The sequence below is a fragment of the Melozone crissalis genome, unplaced genomic scaffold (assembly GCF_028551555.1).
Source record: "Melozone crissalis strain CALT ecotype California unplaced genomic scaffold, PUWL_Pcris_2 ptg000045l_1, whole genome shotgun sequence".
Classification (NCBI taxonomy): Eukaryota; Metazoa; Chordata; class Aves; order Passeriformes; family Passerellidae; genus Melozone; species Melozone crissalis.
In genome coordinates this window covers 16862103-16884088 of record NW_026535823.1, presented here as the reverse complement: position 1 = coordinate 16884088, position 21986 = coordinate 16862103, and the positions used below count along the sequence as shown (strand labels likewise).

Sequence of the window (21986 nt, the reverse complement as noted above, 5' to 3'; positions counted from 1 at the left end):
AGCATTAATATAATTACCTAAGGGAGATTCCAATATTATTTATGAATGTTCAGTGTGATTATTGGCAGTCACCTAAACAAAATCTATAAAAAAGGTATCAAAGAATGAAATGTTCTTAGTGTGTAGAACCTGGTACACTCTCTGCCTTTGTTCTGTATGTGGTGTATTAATATTTCTCCAAGCTGCTGTTCTTGTACAGTGTATGGTGTATACAGGTTTTATAGTAAAACAGAGCTAAAACAAGAGGAAATAGATGCCTTTTCAGCAGGGTCTTTAATGCATGCTTTTAGAGAGCACTGACTAATAGCATTTAATCTCTTCTTACCGAGAAAAAAGGAAAAATGATTGATTCTCACAAGATGTGATATTTTGCCAAAAGCCTTGACTTCTCTAGCGATGTAATTCATTGTAAGCTATTTGCTTTTTACTCTTAAACTAAAACCACATTTCTATCAGGTTAGCTAGAATCTTCAAACTGGGTCTTAAGGAAACACTCAAGGCTTCTCTTTTTAAGACTACTTGGCCTTTGGGACCTGACTCAGCAGCTCAAGGACACGTGGGGCTGGGAAGGGGTGGTTTGAAAAATATCAAAACACTTACCTGGTTGAAATCTGATCACGCTTTTGCCTCAGTATGCAAACATAAGTTTTATTTTAAGATAGGGAAGTCTTCTGTGACTGGGGAGATGGAGAGGGAGGTAGTAAAGGAGGGAGTGAAAACACAGACTTGTCTGTCTTTAGAAGGTGCAGGCTTAGCTCTCTTGTAATTAGGGAAGGTAGTTTTCACAGCATAAATTAAGGTTTTAAAAGCTAAGCATCTAAGCCGAAGACACTGTTATGTACACAAAACTTCAGTCTCTTGGTCTCCGTGGCACTCCTGATGCCTTTTATTCTAGACTCTACTGTACTAATTTACAAAATGTTCAAGAAATTAGATGTTATATTATGTTCTAATTTACGTATTAATGTTGTTATTTACATATATACTTTGTTGTTATTTACATATATATAGATTAAGTATTAAATGTTGTTTAATCTATCTGCTTGTTGCTATGAGATTTTTTTGCTAAGTTTAAACTGTACTCTTTTGCTCCTGCCTTCCATTTCTAGCATCAGAGCTTTGGCTGGAGAAGGTGAACAGCTTGCACTTGATATCATCTAATGTGGGTTTTTTGGCAGAAAAAAGCAGGCAAAAATGATAGTGTATCCTAATAGTTGAAAATAGTGTATGAAGGAGTTGGTTGAGTTGTGAGGCACTTAAAACTACCTCGGAACTTGTCTTCAAATGCTGGCCAGTTATAGGAGAGGCAGATCCTGTATGTGTCCAGATCTTTCCTTTCCAAGATAGATATTTTGGTGAAAGGATTAGCACTTAGTTAATGATATGTGGTGGTGCAAATAGTATTCACTCTTATTAGCTAAGGTGTAGGCTTCAGGAGCTCAGAAGAGGTATGCTTTGAATGCTGAAATAAACAAAAGAAAGGATAAGATGTGTAATCAGCAATATCTGCTGGGATGCTACAGCTGTTGTAAGAGTGGGCCATATCCACTGTTCTAGCAGTGTGCTGGTTACAGTAGCTATCTATCTTATTATCACCTTTTTCACACCTCATGCAATACTGCCTTCTGGTGGGAAAAGCTGGCTATCAGATTTTTTTAGGAGAAAGCTAGTATGCATCCCTAGACTCTAGGAATGTCCAAATATGCACTTTAAGACCAATGTCTTGCTCAGAACACAAAGGCATGTCTGTAGTTACAGTATGGATGCTCTACAAACAGAAGTGAACAGGTAAGCAGCATTAAATCTAGATATCTTCACTGAATGCTTCTGTTTTGTTCCCTTCAGGTTAAATGTGTAATGATATTTGAGCAAGTGGATGTACAAACTCCCTAAAGATGTCTGTTCAAAGCCAGCACTGTGCCATTATTATGAACCCTCCTCCACCAGAGTACATAAATAACAAAAGTAGTGGATGCCAAACAAACCAACTTCAGTACTTACAGAGGGTGGTCATGAGAGCCATGTGGAGACATAACTTTTCCTGGCCGTTTCACCAGCCTGTCGATGCAGCAGCGCTGAATCTGCCTGTAAGAACCATTTTGGAACTGGAGTATTAATATGTAAATTATGTCAATGTTAAAAAGGTTTTTTCTAATGCAACAGATTATGGAAGACTATTTTTGCTATTGAACTGCTGTCACTAATCCAAGTCTACAAGAAAAGTGTTTTCTTTCTAGAGAAAGGCTGCCAGGGATAAAGTATTTCAACAGCAATTGTGAAAACTTGGCAGCTTCTTTTTGTTAGTGACTGAGACTTAGTTGAAGTTTGGCTTCTTTCTCCTCTGTTCTGTAAACCGGAGTGCTGCTTTGAGACAACAAATGAGAAGTGCCTTACTTTTAATAAGTACTACCAGTAGAGCTCTGGAGCCTCTTGAAATCAATATTCTTTGGGACTTAAAATGATATATGTTACGTGGAAGAACAAGGAAAAAATATGAAGTGAAGAATTCCCGAACACCTACGTTTTTGGTACCTATGACTATAGGGGAAGGTTTTACTTTAAATAAAATACTGCTACTAATATAATGCAATTCTCTCTTGCAAATTAGCTTTCATAACTAAATGTGTAAAAATATTCAAGTCCTAATATTAAGATATGTTTGATGACTTATTCTTTCAATTCCCCAGGATTATTACACTATCATAAAAAAACCTATGGACTTAGGCACCATAAAAAAGCGACTGGAACACAATTACTACACAAAAGCTGCAGAATGTATTGAAGACTTTAAAACCATGTTCTGGAACTGCTACATGTACAACAAGGTATGTGGAACACAACTCTTACCAGTAACTGGTTCTACTGAATGATACAAACAAGACTAAAACAAGCACATGGTTATTAGAATATGCAGTAAGTTAGTTGACATTTCATTATTGTTTCAAACTATTTTCTCTGAAGTGTTGGGGAGGTTTTTTAATCTGGGATTGACTGAGGACATAAGTGAAGTCTTGCTTGCTGTTCCAGCAACTGAGTGCATAGCTCTTTCTGCACAAGAACTCCATATCCAAAATCTCTGGGGTTTAGCTGCAGAGCTCATGAACAGCAAGCACTATGTCACTGCTGTACAAGTCCAAGGCTAGCAACCCTGAGCCATGCTCTGTTCCTTCAGCAAGTTCAACCTAATGAAGTATAATCATCTCCCTGTGCTTGGACATTTGTTGGCTGTGTCTTGGTATCTTTGAGCTTCAACAGCTTCTTCAGAACACAGGGTTAATAAGGGAGTTGCAGATCTGTCCCCTTGGGCTTTTGCTGAAGAAGCATGCAGAAGTAAAGGAGAATTTTTCTATGGGACAGTAAGAGAAAGAGTATTTCAATGGTGAATTTGCTTTAAAGTGAGTTGCAGGAGCAGGGATGGCAATGATTTAAAGACCTCTCTGGTGCTAGTGGCCTTTTTTGATCTGTTGGGGCAGGACTCTCTAGCCTGGTAGTTTTATGTGATAGCTCCCTTTACTGCAGCCTCTTTATTGAATGGTATTGACCATATTTTGCAGCCAGGTGATGACATTGTGTTTATGGCTGAAGAACTAGAAAAGGTGTTTATGCAGAAAATAGCCCATATGCCACCAGAAGAACGACCAGTGAGTCTCAAGAAAGGAAAGAGAAAAGGGAAGAAAACAGAAGGTAAGGCCTGTATTATATGCTGAATTTATGATATATTAAGGAAGCAGAACTGGAAACAGAGTATCTTATTTGTCACAGCTCAACCCTGGAGCAGTTTGGGAGTTCTCTGCTCTTTCCAGAACAATCAGACAAATAACAATACTGCTATAAGGCTTTAGATTTTTTTTTTTAATTAAAAAAGTTCCTTTTTTTAGAAAAGGACCTGACTTCCAATTCAGAGACTGTCATGCTGCTCAGCATTGTGTTATATAAACTAATAGGTGTGAACATCTGTGGGAAGTAAACAGAGTAACAGCTGACAAAGACATGAATAATCTAATCAGCCAAACCAAATACAGAAAAACATTGGTCTAAATTGTTGTCAGATCTCAGCAGTGGAGATCTGTAGTACTGCTAAGCAATATATGCAGCTATTACCTATGCTTAGGAAACATGAACCTACATGATGCAGTCTGCACTCTTTGCTACTTGGTCTTTGTGTTTGTAGACAACAACTTGATACTTTCCCTGGCAAGAACATTTTTACTATATACAGAAGGTAGTATGATGCCTCTTTAATCTTCGGTCTGAAGTTAACCCACACTGTCTTGAAGCCAAGTAAGGTGTGACTTGGCATGATATTGTAGCTGAGACACTAAAGGTGTGAGCAGAGGAGGATACCAATGCTGTGTAAGTAACAAACACTCTGGTTTGCATTTATTTATGGCATTCCTATATAGGCTAGTGGTTATGTGGACAGCTAGTCAATTTGACCGTGAAAGAAATTAACTGCAACATTTAAGACTTAACTTCTAAAATTTCCTGTATTAAAATAACCAGAAACATGGCAGGCCAACCCTGGGATTTCAAATGAACAAAGCACAAATGAGAAGCAAGCTGAAAGCAGCTTGAAAGCTGAGCAGCCTCCAGTGATGACTCAAGAGCGACAGCAAGTTACACTGGCTCCTTTGTCTGCAGCCCAGCTGACTGCTTTAATGCCAGCTGCAGGCCCTATAACAAAAGTAAGTTTCCTCAAATAACTTTCAGAAAGAAAGATACTGAAATTGTTCCTTCAGGCACTTATGGCAAAAGCATAGGAGCCATGCTTATTGCTGTATGTTTATGAAACTACTGTTATGATACAAGTCAGTAAGAGATCTCTATTAGATCTTCAATGTCTCTGCTAAATACCTGGGCCAGTACTAATTCTAGAAGTTAAATGGAAATTGGGATGATTGCTTGGCACATCATTTCTTATAAATGTAATTTTAAAATGTTGTTCTCAAAGAAAAAAAATTAAGATGATACTTCTTGAAGTGTATTACTATATATACTTCTGCAGGCTTCACCTTGAGGATAATTGGTTTTAAACTACTAAAATAAAGATCTAAGTTCTATTTAATAATTTCTCAAGCTTTTCTATGCAAAACAAATACTTGCTTCTTCAAAAATTAACATGTTTGCTTAAACACTGTGTAACTAGCCTGAGAGGTGATGTTTGTGGCTCACAAAGCAAATTCTTGTTACTTCAATCTGAGCTGTATGTGAACATCTGAAAAGATTCCTGTATTGACTTAGTTCTGGTTGTGCTCTTCCAATGAGGAATAGGCACTTTTGCCAGTCTCCCCTATAGTGTATATTTACACTTCACTCACATGGAGTCTGAACACTGATGATAAAGCATGCATTATATGGCTTCCAAACCAAATACTGCACAACTTAAAGAAAAAAAGAGATCAACCATTTAGAAAGGGCCCTCAACCAGGCCTAAATTAAATTGCAGTAGTCTACCCCCTTCCTGTGACTGTCAACTTGCAGGTAATTTCATAACCTGCCAGCTTCCTGGAATCTTCACAAATGGCTAAAATCTGACCACAGCATGGCCTGCAGTACATCTGCTTCTTTCCTTTGCATTTAAAATGGAGCTTGGTGTGCTAGTCTTGTAATACCTTGTTGGTTTTTAGTCTAAGCTTGTGCATTTCCTGAATTCTGCTCTGACTTCAATGGCTGTACAAGTTCTGACACTTTTTTTGGGCTATCCACACAAAAGAATTTTCTAAAACTGACCATTCTCTTCCTGTTCTGGACACTTGAATATTTTTTTCTTTTCTTAGGCAAAAAAAGGTGTGAAAAGGAAGGCTGACACTACAACTCCTACTACTTCAATAGTCACAGCAAGTGGTCAATCTTCTGCAATGCTTAGTGAAAGAAAAGCTGTTAAAGCATGTAGAGGTGAAAATGAATGTATGGTAACAAATAAATTTCTGAAGCGATCCTTTTCAGATTCTCAACAGCCACCTGGAATTGTTAAAAAGATTCATTTGTCAGGACAACTAAAACATTGTAATGCAATACTTAAAGAAATGTTTTCAAAGAAACATGCAGCATATGCATGGCCTTTCATAAAACCTGTAGATGCAGCATCTTTCTCCACTGGGGTGAACCAAGCCGTTGCCAAATGTCCTACAGACCTGTGTGCCATTAAAGTAAGTATGTTTCTGGGGAAATTAGGCTATTTGTGTAATTACAAGGTTTTAAATGTGTTAGCTAAAAAGGTGTCATGAAAGCTGCTTTTTCTGTGAAAGACACAACAGGCCTAGAAACCAGATTGCATTTCTGTTTCTCAAACTTAGCCAAAGTCACTAAAAGTCTTCTGAGTTTCATTGTGACACATAGTGGCTAATCTACCTAATTGCTGAAAAAGCTAATATAAGTAGTGAGGGATTTCTGATCTCCATGAAGCCCTTCCAAGCATGCCACATGTTAAATATGTGTCTGTAAACAGTGCTGTTACTAATGCCCTATAAAACGAAATGAAATTCTGTCAAGTCCTCCTTTTCCCTCAATCTCAATGTTCTTTAAGTGCCTGAGAACTTCTACACTGGATGTTTACGTAACACGTTTCACCTTTTTAGTGGGAAGCAACCATTCTAGATGGAGATATGTGGAGAGCTCTCTGTGGGTGCTGAGTGTATTTGTATGCGGTAAAATATTTAGCCCAGTGAAGCAACACTTTTTGGGGAATGTTCAATTTTAATAGCTTAGAGAATTATCTTGAGAGCTGACTTGCACAATACAAATGTTATTTCCCAGTTTCTAGTCCATTTGTTTGATTCCAGCTATTATGGAATAAGCTTCATGTAAATACCATGCATAGAATCCAAAACAGATGCTGAGTTCAGAACCAAATAAAACCACCCAAACATCGTTGTCTTGACCAAGTGCTGAAACTAGTTCTACAGAGTCTTTCAGCAATTACAATTAAATCTGCTTAAAAGAGGAAAAAAAAAATCTCTTACTTTGTTAAAGAGACAATGTTGAAATGAGATGCAGGTATTTCCATAACATTTTCTATAATATTTACTGTCTTAATACAAGCTGAACCTGAATATATACTTTAAAATTCTTGTTCCTCCTTTCTTTCTGCTAGTTCATGGAGATACTGTTTTTTACTAAGTGTGCCTTTAATTTTCTTTTCCTCTAGAAGAAAATGGATAACTTGGAATATAATGATATACAAGAATTTGCTACAGATGTTAGATTAATGTTTATGAACTGTTACAAACATAATTCTTCAGACCATGAAATAGTTGCTATGGCAAGAAAACTTCAGGTGAGTTATCTTTTAAGTCAGACTTGAAATGGAATAGTTCATCTCATGCCCTGATGTAGAATCTACTAATATTAGTGAACTACTGTGTAGTTCTGCAAATAGTAGCTGCATAACACTTTCAAAAATCTGAAAAATATGCTGTTCCCAAACCTAACTCTTCAGGATGTTTTTGAAATGCACTTTGCTAAAATTCCTGATGAAGCTGTTGTGAGTGATGATCTGCCACAGCCTGTGAGAGAAATGACAGAAGCTTATTCCAGCGAAAGCAGTAATGAAAACTCTTCAGAAGAAAAATCATCCGAAGATTCTGAAGAGGAGAGAAAAGTGAACCTCAAAAAGCTTCAGGAGCAAGTAAGCATTATTACTTATTGTGTGTGACTTAATATCTCTCTAGTAATGCCACTTTCAATGGTCTATTCCAAGACTCAGCAAAAAAAATCAGTTTTCAAAAGGTTCTATTAACTTGTATTTTTAATACAGAATTTTAGTCCCATTTGGAAGCACTGCCAAATGTTAAGTGAATAGTGCCTCAACAAATACCAAGTGAGCAAGAGTTCTACTACTCTTGCCTACCACTTCTTCAGAGGTATCTCAAACTTCTTAAAAAAGCGTGTTCCTGTGGTATGAGAGCCTCCAGGCACTCCACATGTAGCTTAGTGGCATATTCTTCCAACAGGGTCATTTCTTTCACATGGTCAAAAAGCATTGTTCCTTCCCTCAGTCTCTTTTGAGCCATACAAAAGCAAGTTGTTAATTTCCTCTTCAGAGAGCTCAGTATGAGAGAGAAAAGAAGGTATGTCATGCTAACCAGTGAAGCAAAGCCATGCTTCATATTAGGAGTGGGATGGGTGTTACTTCTGCTTGAACATAGTTTTTAAACTGTTGCTGCTGTATATATAAACTCTGGGGAAAGTTAGCATTTGTTCTGTTAGTGAAATGAGGGACAGTTTTCAGTCCTTGACAGATTAGCATCAATTTATGAATGTAGGCAGAAGGATGAGCCTAAGTGTACAAGCCAGCCTTTACAGTGGTGAGGTATTTCAGAGACGTCCAATCTCATCATCTGACCATCTTCTAATTCCTGAGGTTTAAACTGAGTTGTGTTAAGCTCTTCTCTGAAATTCTTAGCATTTCTCAACTAGCCACTTTATATTGCAAAATGAGATGCATGAGCCCAGTCCCACTTGCTTAATTCAGCAATGCTGTAGAAATATAATGTAATAAGGCATTTATGTGCATCCCAAATCCCTGGAATTAGAGAGGCTGTTGGAAACCCCTGCAGTGTTGGTTTTTTTTTTTTTTCTGTTTTTGGGGGAGGTGGGGGGGTGTGTTTGTGTTTTCCTGACAGAATGATAAAAGCACATGCTGTTAGAAATGTTTGCATAAAATAAACAGTCCTGTATCTTCTAGATGCATAATCTGTGACTGAGATACAATATAGTAAAATGTTTGGGAAATAAATCTCACTTGGAAAGCAGACATCCTATTAATATCCATTCAGCTGCCACTAATTTCCTGTGATATTCAGGACCAGTTTATTGTTCCTCCTACATTGCCCAAGGTTATCAACATTCTTTGGGTTTTCTTGTTTTCTTTTTGGTTTTGATAGCTTAAAGCTCTTCACCAGCAGTTGTGGGTTTTGACCAAAGCATGCTTATCTAGACCAGGAAAGAAAAAAGGGAAGGCTAAAAGTGAGAAAAGAAAGAACAAGGAAAAAGCTGAAATGAAAAGCTTGATTCAAAAGAAGAAAAATCTGAAATACATGAAGAAATCTAAGAGAAAGCTCTCTTTAAACATGTAAGTGTGGGGAACTTGTGTGGGTGTCAGATTATTTTAAACTGCTGTTACTGCAGTACACTTTTTTCCTGCAGTCAATCAAAGAACACCATGCAGCAGGTCTTGTTGGCACATAAGTCAGAAGATGAAGATGGTGCCAAACCTATGAATTATGATGAAAAACGGCAGTTGAGTTTGGACATAAATAAACTCCCTGGAGACAAGCTTGGGAAAGTAGTCCGTATAATACAGTCAAGAGAACCTGCACTGAGGAACTCTAACCCTGATGAGATAGAAATAGACTTTGAAACTTTAAATGCTTCAACACTCAGAGAACTAGAGAGATATGTAGCAACCTGTTTGAGGAAGAAACAAAGAATGCAGGGTATGTAGCATAAATGATTTTTTGAAAACCCATTAGATTTGTTTTCTGGTTTTCTTTCATGTTAACTTCTGTTTCACATGCAGCTAAAAACCCAAAAAAGTCAAAAGAAGAACTTAATTTTGAGAGGAAACAAGAGTTAGAGAAGAGACTACTGGATGTCAATGGTCAACTAAACCCAAAGAGAGAGAGCTTCAAGAGTAATGTGGCTCTTACTTTCATTCATTTGCAATGGAAATAGCTTAAAGTGGAATTCTTCCCTTGGGCTTTAGTCGTTTTAGGTATCTGGAGATTGTCTCCTCACAATAGGTGGGGTCTTAAGCTTCCCTCTGATAGTCTCAAGATTCTTTCTATGTTGAGTGAGCTGGAGTCACAGCAGCAAATTTGGTCAGTTATTTATCCTGTCTAAAACAGTTTGCTTATTCCTGCACCTAATACTTTATTACAAGTAAAGATGGTAACAGTTTCAGAAATTGAGGGGCACTGAAAAATTCCCCTATGCTAATATATGAAAACAGGGGGGGATGTGGAGGGTCACACAATCTATTTGTTTGCAATTAACTTTCTGTGGTTTAGAGACACAAGAATAACCAATTCTAGTAATACTTGTTATATGGCAGTGTCATATACCAGTTTTGTCATGCTAACAAAACTGGTATATCAGTGACAGGTGTGCTGTGTTATCTTAGACTTAAGAAAGTGTCCTAGGAGAAAAATTCAGTTTTTCAGGCAATAATGCATTTCAAGATCAAAGCCAGAAATTCAGTGCATACTTGAGCTGTACACTTACTGGTGCTTCTCATCAGGGGCTGAGAATGGATCAATGCAGCTGATGCTGCTATTATAAGTCAAGCTGTTCCTCATTAAAATAGTGAGTGCTGTTATTGCCCTCCACTGGATATCTATTTAGCTCGTATGTAAAATCAGCTGACATGATAGAAGCAGCTCTGGAAGACACAGGGACATGTGTATCCAGCATTAGCTCAGTCAAGTCTTCCTGTCTGGTATGCATAATGGCTTGAAAATATCCTACAAAGAAAATCTTAAGGAGCTGAAATCAATTATTAACTATATGTTGTGAGGACAGCAAAGAAGCTGCCTAGGAAATCTTTACAACTGGTATCTGGCTTGTTTACAAGAGCTAAATCTGGACTTGTGTCCAGGGAAACAGGCATCCATGTATCTTCTCATTTTTGAAGCTTCCACAGCGAAAAAACTTTGAAAAAGGTTTGACTGCAAAATCATTGTAAGCTGAGTTAAATCAACCCTGCAGATGCAAAATAGTCAGATGGTGGGGAGGTGGCAAAAGATGGCAATTTTGGGAGTGCATATGGCTAGGGAAGGAAGAGTTGGCTGTAGATAAAGAACTCTGCAGGCAAGTCTGGCAGCAGCAACGTGCACACAAACAGGCTCTTGACCACAGCAAAGCTTATGGGGGAAAATTGCTTGAATTGTGTCTTAAGTCTACTGTTTTAATTTGCTTCAGAATTGTAAACTGTGATTACAGCTTCTCCTTGGGTATTTCATTCATTCAAGTAGCTTGCTGCTGGTAAATCCCACTCCTATAGTCTCTAGAGGGAAGTCTTTGTTTTCAAGTCCACTGCTAAATGGACAGTAGACAAGGAAGTGAAATAAAATGAACTCTTGCATGGGAGAATAGACCTAGCAAGGTTGATCACTGTCTTGTATAGGAAGAATGCTCTATTGCAGGTTGTTCTGAATTCTTTCTTTTTCTCCTGCAGTTGAAAACAATGCTGAGTCAAGTACTGGGCCAAGCAGACTGAGTGACAGCAGCAGCAGCTCCTCAGATTCTGGCAGCAGCTCTAGCAGTGATTCTAGCTCCTCAGATAGCAGTGACTCTGAATCAGGTTAGAAAGTTTATTTTTGTGTTTGTGTAGGCAAAATATCTTCTCTCTTAGCATCTACTATTCCCCATGCTTACCAAGGATTTTAGTAATCTTTGGTTTGGTTCCCTCCATTTTGAAGGCTTAATTCCAATGCTATGAAATGAATGCCTTAATACTGTGATCCCAGGGAACACGAGACAACCAAACCCCCAGTACATCCATTCAACGTACCAGTGAAAATCTATAGGGACCAAAATAAGCTAGCAAGAGTTCTTTGTATCTACCCTGGACACTTGACAATAGGGCTATAGCTTACTCATGTAGCTTTGATCCCTTTATGTAAGTGTGATTCACTTTATTTTCATCTTCTGGTCTGCACATGAAGGGTGACCTGAGCAACAAAAGTGCCTACAGCATTAACTGTAGAGGCAAAATCCACCCTGGTGCTTAAAATGTTTCAAGTTTGTTCAGCATCAGAACACTGAATGATGTTTCTCTGTGCACAGAACTCTTTAGTTTTCTAGGACAGAATATATCTGCCAAACTGGAGGTCTGCAGTGTAGATCTCCATATGAGGTACAGGGTGAGATGAATGCTCAACCCTCTGCAGTGTGGGGGGGGAGCAAACACAGTGAATCAATGGCAATGGAGACCTTGATGCTGAAAAATCTATGGTCTCTTCTTATATCTGGGAGAAATTCTCTAAACACATCAAGCTCAAGTCAAAGTATTCAAGATAAGAATGTTCCTTTCACTGTGAGGTTGACTCTAGATACAACTGCAACTCACACCTTCTGTGTGTGAATAATGACACATATGTGAATGACTGGTTTGGTTTTTTTCTATTCCCCTTTTTTTGCCCACCTCACTGTATTTACAGTTACAGAAACCTGTTCAAACCAGACTGGAACCAGGCACAAATGTCCAGCTTCTATGGAAAAATCTAAGGTAAATCTACCTGGAATGGATATAATGATTTTGCCCTAAACAAATAACAAAGTTATTATACAAATAACCTTGTTAAAGTTATTTTTTAACATACAATGGTAATAGAAATTATGCAGTTTCATCGGGAAATAATGAATATGGCTTGAATGCTATTTTTTTCTGTAGGACTGATTGATTTGAAGATGTCCCATGAGCTGTTTTTAAAAATACCTTATGCATCTGTATAGGAACAGATATACTGGGAGGCTTTTATCTTTTATTATCATTATGGTGATTGTGTTTGATGAAGAAGGGCAGAATGCTCCATGTATCCCACTCACCCCCAAAAAGGGCAAATAATAGTCTCCAATTGGATCTCTGAGTATAGAACTGACCTAACAAACAGTGTAATGTTTTTTAATCTATTCATACCCTCACCTCTATGCCTGAAAATAAATACATTGTACACTTATTTTCAGGATACTTTAATGTGCTTATTGGTATGGTATTATTGGAACCAACAGCAGTTTTATCTAGAAATAATTCTTAATGCCTCTTAGATTGAATTGCTCTATTTCTGTATTATACAGTGGGTGTTATTTCTTGTCAAGGTTAGCTGCCTTTAAGAATTTCCCTTGAAGCAACCAGAGAAAGAGACCTTGATTTTCAAAGCGAAATCACAGCCAAACCTTCATTCTTCTTGCAGTAGACTGACTTTCCCTTAAAGTACAGGAAACTAGGCTGCAAATTTATTATTCAGCTGCTCCTTCTGCATCTTCATAAGCAAAGATTCAGAGAAGGAATTATGCAACACTCTCTTTTTGCTTAAGAGCTTCAGCCTCTGCAGTGACAGAATGACAGCAATGAGCTGGAGAAAACAGGATCCAGGAAATGAGTTTCAGCTTGGTCAGTTGTAACAGCCCCTTACTGACCTCCTGAGTAGCAACAAACATCATACTTGAAATCCTCATATTACTTTTTGTTCTCAGGGGTTTTCTGTATCTGTCAGACCAAGGCAGTGAGTGCACTTTACCTCATGGCTTTTTGTCATCTAAATGCTTAGAAAATGATGGATCAGTATCACAATACAGGGGGTACTGAATCTGATAAACAGTGGAAATAAGTAGTGGTGGGAAAAGAGGATCAGATAACTATTTAAAAAATTTGGCTGTATTAACGACTGCAGTCTCTTTATAGAGAATACCACTTTGTTTACAGAGGACACCCTGCAATGCTGGTCTGCAAGCACGGCCCTCCTCTCTCACTAGCAGCTTGCAAATTCATGGATCATCTGAACTGCAGCAGCAACCTCCCAATGCACTGCAAATGCTTCGGTGCAGATCACTTAATCCATCAGAACAAAACGCTCAGACTCTCTCAGGTAATACCTTTATGCAGTATTTGACTGCTGAGGAAAGAAGGGTTGTCAGGATGCCTGTATTACCAAATAAGCTTATCTTGGAATTTTGGAGGTTAGCAAGTAGATAACTGAAAAAGTTCTTGCAGAGTATGGATTACCAAAGAGCATGATGGAAATTAAAGCATGGGAGCACTGAGGATTGGCTAGGGGTTTCAGACACTTGTGGTGGGGCAAAGTAGTATTAAAAACAGGAGGTGTTCATGATTCCTTCCTATGAGATGGAAAAGGATATCATAATGAACTTGGAGTTACAGAAGTGTTGAACACCTTGAGGCAGGGTTAGAGGCTTCAACCCCTGCCCTCCACCCAAGTTCATGTCTGAATGCTTACTTGCTGAATGGAAGGCTTGGTGCCACAGGTCCTCTGAACAGAGTGTTGTTGTCTAGACACATCAGATACATGAAGTTGCTTAGGAACTTGATCCAAGGAGCTATTTTCCCTCCCTCATTTAAAAAAGTCTAATAATGTCAGACACTACTAAGATTTTTGGTAGAAGACAGCATGAACTGGCAGCTGATTAACTGAGAAATCAATTAAAAAGTAATTAAAAATAACTCTCTTAAATCACGTGGCTAGAATACATATCTCAATACTGAGTTACTCCACAGATCTAAACAGTGACCTAATTTTGAGATGTAGGACTGCATTTTACATGACAGGGGAAAAACCATACCCTACTTCTTTCTCAGGTAAAATCTCAGCTGTACCTGCTCTGTGTGATGCTCCAGACCAGCAAACTCCTCAGAGCACTCCAAAGACAAATGAGTCTTCTGTCACCCACTCCAGAAATGTTTTTCCAGAGGTGAATACGTGCTTCTCTCCAATTCATTCATTTCAAACAGCATCTGTAAAGCATGTTTTTATCCTTGAAGTAAGATGTAATACAGTACTTCAGGCTTGAATTTGATGCAATGAAGGCCATTTAAGGTATAAAACAAAAGTTTTCTGAAACCCCAGTAAAAAAGTGATTCTTATCCTTTAACAGGGTATTACTTCATTGCCTATTGGCTGTAAAGGAAAGTTTGGCTGATCGCATCGTGTACTATAAAGCTTATTTTATTTCTTTTCAGGGCTATAGCTTAAACTTAAGTAACCCTTGCACACTTACAGGTTAAAAGTCCACCCTGTAAACCAAAATCTTTACAAAAGAGGCAGATTATAATATGTGTCTTGGTTTTGTAGAAATATCAATTTCACAAACTCAGCAATACTGAGGCTCTACTGGGGAAGTGTGTTGCCTTTCATACCTTTTCCTAAAGCTGTGGAAACTGGAGCTTTCAGGTCTAGATGAGGTTGTGAAATATTTAATGACTGTTGAGTTCTGTCTTAATATGTTCTTGGAGAGTATTCTGGTTAGAAGGGCCTCTGTGGAGCAAAGGAAGTTATTGATGTTACTGCAGCATGATCACTTCCATCCTATGATGATTAATAATCCTTCTGAACATGGCTGGAAATTTAGTTGCTTTAATCAGGCTGTAATAGCTTTATTTTTGGCAATGGATAGAAACTGCCTCTTGAATCCATGAATCTATGAGCCCAGGAATGTGTCCTGCAGGTAAGGATGAAAAGCAGCTCACACCTTCCTTTTAGTGTCCACTGTCCAAGGTAGCAGGTAATGCCAATTGACTCAGTTTTGTGCAGCACTTTTCTTAGCTCAAGGGATTACAACACAGAGTAATCTTGCACAGAGTAAAAATACCAAAGATCACAGTCACCCTTTGCCCTGAGCCACAAGCTAGAGTGCAGCAACTGCCTTTATGACAACTTTATTCTGCTGTACCATGTTAAGGGTTAAAGAGCTTGTATCAGTTTCTCATGCTCTACCCACGCCATCACTTGGGATTGCTGAGCTGTGCATATTCTAAATCTGAAGTCTTGATTTATGAACTTATGCGTTGTTTACCATAATATGAGTGAAATCTATTTCTTCCTTGGTGTTTACAGAAGCTAGAGCTGCAAGAATTTACTGCTCTAAGCTTCTAAACCTTTAATCCTGATGCTGTATAATAAGCATCCTCATATGCTAAACACAAGTAATATAAAGGATGTATTTTGAAGTCTAGCTTCTCTTCTAGATATCCAACACCATTTTCCAAGTTGACAGTGCTGACTGGAGTAAACAAGCTGAGCAAACAAGACATCTAGACAAATCAAATAAACTGCAAAACAAGACCAGCATGAGAGCTGCTGATTTAATATCTATAAGTCGAGAACAAAGTATGTAATGTCATAATAAAAACTGTAGCTATTATCAGTATTGCAAAGTTAAAAATGCACAAGAAACTAGTTTAAAGAAATATCAAGCTTGAATACCTTGTATATTATTCACTTTGCAGGATAATGGTTGGGTATGCAGTTTTCCCTTGCTCTTCCTTTTTTTATTTGCTGCTTAAAAACAACAAAAAAAAAAGTGAAATTAAACTGATGTTTGGTTCTTGTTCTGTATTAAAATATATAAAGAAAATTACTTTTTGATTTAAGAATGTGGCACTAGGGATACATAAATCAGTAAACCATGAAGTCTGAGAATTGATGATTCAATCTGTTGAACTTGACTGGCTTCTGAAATGTCTTCTGCTGAAGTTTCATGGACCTCTTTTCCCAGAGCACTTTGTGTGTATTTTGAGTAATTATCTTTGGCTCTTGGTGACAAGCATCTGACAGCAAATCACTGTCAAAGAGGCTTTCACTATGGAATAAACTTGCAATTATTACAAGAACACTGGCCCTCTGAAAGCTGCATTCTATACTTCATATTTCCAACTAAAGAATTGACTGAACATCCATGCTCTGTGTGTACAGTATTGCCAGACACGATTGTTTTGGTTTCTCCTTTACTCTTTGCCCTCTAGAACACCTAGAGAAGAAGGGAAGAAACTTCTGAAAACTTGATGAAATTACAAAGCAGAGCCTGTTCACTGATGAGTTCTTATTTTTGGCAAAGAATAATGCTAAGCAGTCGCAGTGTATTAAAGCAATTCTAAAAATGGAGATTTGATTCTCCATGAATTTCTATTTATTTTAGGATCTTAAGACACCAAGCCATACATCTACTGCCCCCTTTTGCTTAGACTTGCAGCAGCTGGAATTGGTACATAGCTAAGATTTCTGCTAACAAAGTTTTGTGGCTCTGAGGTTTTTCTGAAAACCCCTTTAATGACAAACTGGCTGAGGGTTTGATACTTTGAATCCAGCATTTATTTGCATAATTTTAAAAAGTGTTACCCGAAGTTTTTTTATTAAGCATTTACTTAAATAATGAAATATCTCAAACTACACTAGAGGATTGCTGGTGAATGAGATAAAATGTGTTGTTAATCTCTGGTTTGAAAATAGTGTTTGGGGTTTTTTTCCCCTCAAATAATAAAGAAGTAACAGGATGACGTGTTTGTATATGGGTAGGCTGCTGGAAATGTGAGGACGAGCCCTTGATGGCTGACCTATCTGCTTTTAAATACAAGTAAATGGGGCTGAGAGCTATAGGTGAAATGAGTTTGCATGATCCATCAGGTAACCCTAAAGCTGGAATCAAAAGGAAAGAGGCCTGAGTGGGAAGGGGAGGAAGTCACCAAGTGGCAAAGTGTTGTGTTGAGCCTTCCTGACCAAACCTTTAAAGCATTCTGCTGGGACCTCTCCTAGAATTAACCAGGAGTTAATTTCTCATCTATAGTCGAGCTAGCTATACTTTTTCCTGCCCAAAAGTGGAGAGAAGTGGTCCAGGTCAATTTAAGCTTAGGAAATGTTTGGGAGAACTTCTGTCATTCTGAACCAAATAATAAACTGCGCTGTAAGCTTTTTAAGTCAATTCCTGGAAAGACTGAAGATTTATCATTTAAATTTGAGAAAGAATAGTCTATAAAATCAACATGGTCAAAAAAGTCTCTTTTCATTTTTCCATCAGGTCATTGTACACCCAATGATAAATCTAATGATAAAACCATACCACAGCCAATGTTTGAACTCCTTCCAAGAAAGGTAAGTGATGCTCAAGTTCTGTTTGAGAAGAGGCTGAATGTAGTTACTAGCTTGAATAACTCCCTGACCTAGATCTTCTCTAAAAGTCGGTTCTTTTACAAATAGAATATTTAGTATACAATAGGTCTTTGTTATTGGTATAATCTGTATAGATTTATCTCATTTTTAGTGTTAAAACCAAACAAATGACTCTCTTCATTGCAGAAGGTAAAGCACGTAAGATACATGCACACAAATATATATTCAAAATGCCCATGTTGCCTTATTAAAATATGGTTTGTTTCATCTAGTTTTAATATTTGAACAAGGAACTAGCGTTCTTTGATCTAGTTCTGCTATCCAAGTTATTAGTGTGCTTTCCCTAACTGATCCAGTAAAAAAATAAGAGTAGTGTGGAATATAGTCTTGGTACTATTGGAAAACCTGTTCTGAAATAAGACAAAGCACTTTTAATGACTAAAGGTATTTGTGACAGTTGAGCAAAATGTCTCCTGGCATACAGTAAGTTACCTTAATTGGAAGGACAGAGGGATTTTCTTATCTACTAAATTCTTCTCTTGTAATCAGCTAATTGAAAACATTAATTCAAAATTACTAATACTAGATCATGTCAACCTCTGGACCTAAAAAGTTTTCTATATCATCTGTGGAGCTAAAATGTTTCTAGGATTTTTCTTTAGGCACTTAGGTTTCAGAAAATTATTAACTAACATGTTGAATTCAATTCCAAAAATATGTATTTCCTTCATAAGCACATGCTTCTACTAGAAGGAGGATTTCTTAAGAATGCTGGTTTTGTTCTAATTTATGCTGTGAAGAAAATGCCACAGGGGAACAAACAAAATCCACAAGCCTAATATAAAACTATTGTTGTGTAAGGACTGTGTATAAAAATTAGATGGACTTCTGTATTAAAACCTTGTCAATGGACCTTGTGCGAACTCAGCCTTGTGAATTCATGTTTTCTGAAATGAAAAAGTGGAGAGGGAGACTTAAATAGTCAGAGTAGCTACAAAGGCTAATGTTTGTTGGTATATTGCCAAAGACTCTCAAAGTTGATGAGAAAGCACATTAAAATCTGCTCAGATTGCTTCATATGCACTAATATCCTGCCAAAGGAAAAATATTTTGGTGTAGTTATTTCCAGCAGGCCTAGTCAAACAACATTGTGCTAATGTAAGAACTAGGCAGGTAAAGTAGTTGAAGAGTATTTTTTTTTCCTCTTCTGTGTTTTCCTTTTTCTGATAACTTCAGGACACAGAATTGAAGACTGTAGATTCCTGGGTAAGCCTGTGTAAAACGATGAAGCTTCCAGCTCCAATAAAAGCATCTGCTGAGAGCTTCAATCAGTTCAGGGATGCAGTACTAAAGAGGAGTGGGCAAGTGCAGGAGGCAAAAAGGTCTCTTGGGCATGCTGAGAGGGAGTTGCAAAATCTTCCACAAGAAAACAAAAGATTGGTAACTACTTCTGTGTAAGTATTATTCTGGTTTTTGCCTGTATGATACTGGAGGGCTTAGTTATTCAGGGACAAGGGGTTTGGGTTAGGTGTAATTGCCACATGTCAGATGAAACTGGGGAGCTGTACCATGCTAAGCAAAACTGCACATCCCAAATGCACAGAGCAGCCTTTTCTCTTCAAATCAGTACTATTTCAGCAATCAGAGAAACTTCCCAGGAACTTCCTCCTTTGTTGTTGCTGTTAGTTTGCGTCTGGATTTTTTTGTTGTTGTTTTTGTTTGTTTTTTGGGGGGTTTTTTGAATGGAAGGGAATTTGGTTTTTGTTTGGGTACTAAGGTGAGAGGTCTTGGTCCCCTGGAGCACTCATGACCAGAGTTCACATTTGTCCTATTTTCCTACACCTGTAGCCAGGAATGTCCTCATCTTAGTGCTCTCCTACGGGGACACAGCAAAGTCCAGTCTTTGAGAGCACGTTGTTAACATAGCTATACAGGGGTTCCAGTGTGCACCACTTCATACAGCAGAATTCTTTGCATTGCTGTAGAAAAGCACCTTCCGTAAGCCCCTGCTCCCCTGGCTGTTTGCAGCTCCTGTTTCAGGCAGTGCCCTGAAGTCTGTGGCCATGCTGAGTGGGATAAATGACTGCCTGCTAATTACTGCATTGCAGTAATATCCTGGAGTTTGTTTGCCACCTTTTGGAAACTGTTTGTAATATTCCCCTCTCCAGTAGGCTGGTTTCTTCCCCTTGCCTGTTTCACCCTGTGAAAGATAAATCTGAGCTGGTTCCTAAATTCTCCTGCACTTGCCCATTGCTGGTTGTATTAGAATAAGTCAATTGATTGGATTGTTTTATTTTAATAATCAGAGCATTTGAAGGACTTAAGAGTATACTCCTCATTCAGAAATTAGTGAAATCTACCTCAAATAACTAACTGAATAGGAAGAAGGTAGAAAAAAACCATCATAGGCCAAGAAAGTAACAGAAAATAAAGCATTTTAAAGCAAGCGTATGTAAATTTTGTGTAGTGTATCTATAAATCCCACATGCATGCAGATTAGAAATGGGACACAGGAAGCATGAACTACTACAGCCCAACAATTGTGTGCACATAACTCTTGTGAAGGGAAATCACTTTGAAACAATGTGAAGGAAACCCTTTAAGTGCTAGGCACTGATTTAAATTATTTGCAGAATTCTATCAGGTTGTTATGAAAAAAACAAACTTTTCTCCTATACTGATTTTCTCTCCTGTCTTTAAAGGGGCCCTGAAAGCACAAGATTGGATGCCATGGCAGTGCCAGACTGTGAGCTTGAAAAAGAAATGCCTAAGAGTAAACTGCCTGAAGCTCAACAACGTGTTCTTGATCAAGACCGCAACTTGGCTAGAAAAATGGAACAAGAACGCAGGAGGAAGGAAGCAGTAAGTTTCTGACTCTTGCTAAACTATTTTATTTTTCAACTTTACTATAGAATAAACAAATATTACACGAGGTCTTTATTTCAAATGATCTAAATGATTGAAGAGTTACTACCTGAAGAGTTAGTGCAGAAAATGCAATAGGAAACTCAAAGTACGTCTTCAAGTGGCATGATATGGAAAACTATCTGCTTGGTCCTAGTACTCCCATAAGTTTAGAATAATTGTGTGGTAAAAAAATTCTGAAGAGGAGTCCCTGCCCTCTAAGTAATTTCCAACCTTGAGTGTTGCAAGCTGTACATCCTCCTTAACGTGTTACATGTCACAAAAGTGCTAGTTCTACAGTTCTGGTGTGAAATACCACGCCTAAGCCTTTTTAAAACTAACTGGTTTTACTGGAGACAGTAATTAGTATTTTCTAATTGCTACCTCTTTTAGATTGAACATTTTTTAAAAATTCATAGTGTTGTACAATGGAATGTAAGTACCAGTATGCGACCATGCTGGATTCAGGTAAGTTCAACTGAAGCTTTCATCCTTCAGCTCTTTTCTGAGAGCTTCAGCAACACACACTCTCAAACTTGTCATAACAGAAAAGACATTCATTTTTGAGAAGATGCCTTATAGTTTTCTCTTAAATCTTTAAGTATTTGACCTGCATAGTGTCCATTAATGTTTGACTGCTCTGAAAACACACTTGTTTGCTTTCTTGCAGACAGCTTGGATAATTGATGTGAATCTGCAGAGAGATATTATGGCTTCTTTCGAAGAATATCTTGACTGAAAGCAGTAGTTTATATAGAATTTAACTTCAAACTACTAAACCCAGCATAGTTTTGTACTAGTTAGGATCTTAAATATTAAGACCACTTTAAAGATCTTCTCTAAAATGCTTTGTATTAAAAGCTTGTTCACTAATACCTGAAGTGTCACAAGGTTTATTTCTTTTCACTGCTTGTTTATAACATGTATTCTGTTCTGCTGAACAGTAGAATGGAGTTGTTCATTCGATTACAGTTTCATCTGTTGTTTCTATCTGGTATTACAAAGAATCACTGTACTGTGACACACCTGTACAAAATCTGGGCTGTGACAAAAGGATCTCTCTAGAAGTGGCACTAAGGGAGGGGGTGTGTAACATTACTTGTCATCACAAAAAAACTTCCATGAACTCTTTAATTTCATCAGTAAATCTTATCTACTTGCATGTATTTTAAGGTCCAGATGTGTTTAATGTATTTCATGTTAACATAATATTTAGCTAAGGGTGCAAACATGTTTGCCACATAGTTCTAGTTCTTCTCAGGAAAAAATTATAGCAAACTGGCTCCAGTTTGCAAGATTTTCTGATTGATACAAGATATTATTAGTGTTGAAAAATTTTCTGATAGAAACCAGAATGTGTAGTTTTGACATTCTTGTTGATTATATACAGGTATGGGAAATAAATATGGGACAAACAAAACATTGTTTTATGGAATTATTACCAAAACACAATGTGTATTA

The 21986-nt window shown here is 37.7% G+C and overlaps 1 protein-coding gene across 1 annotated transcript; it reads left to right on the top strand.

The window, feature by feature from the left end:
* Positions 1-1895: 1895 nt before the first annotated feature.
* BRDT (bromodomain testis associated) lies at positions 1896-21929 on the top strand. The gene is made up of 19 exons (XM_054285847.1): positions 1896-2087; positions 2688-2825; positions 3555-3684; positions 4504-4685; positions 5778-6149; positions 7148-7276; positions 7439-7627; positions 8886-9073; positions 9148-9437; positions 9521-9634; positions 11177-11302; positions 12162-12229; positions 13427-13589; positions 14318-14430; positions 15704-15845; positions 17530-17603; positions 18858-19075; positions 20324-20483; positions 21196-21929. Exons 1-19 carry the CDS (start codon positions 1896-1898, stop codon positions 21262-21264), a joined length of 3057 nt encoding a protein of 1018 aa, XP_054141822.1. The 3' UTR covers positions 21265-21929.
* Positions 21930-21986: the final 57 nt, after the last annotated feature.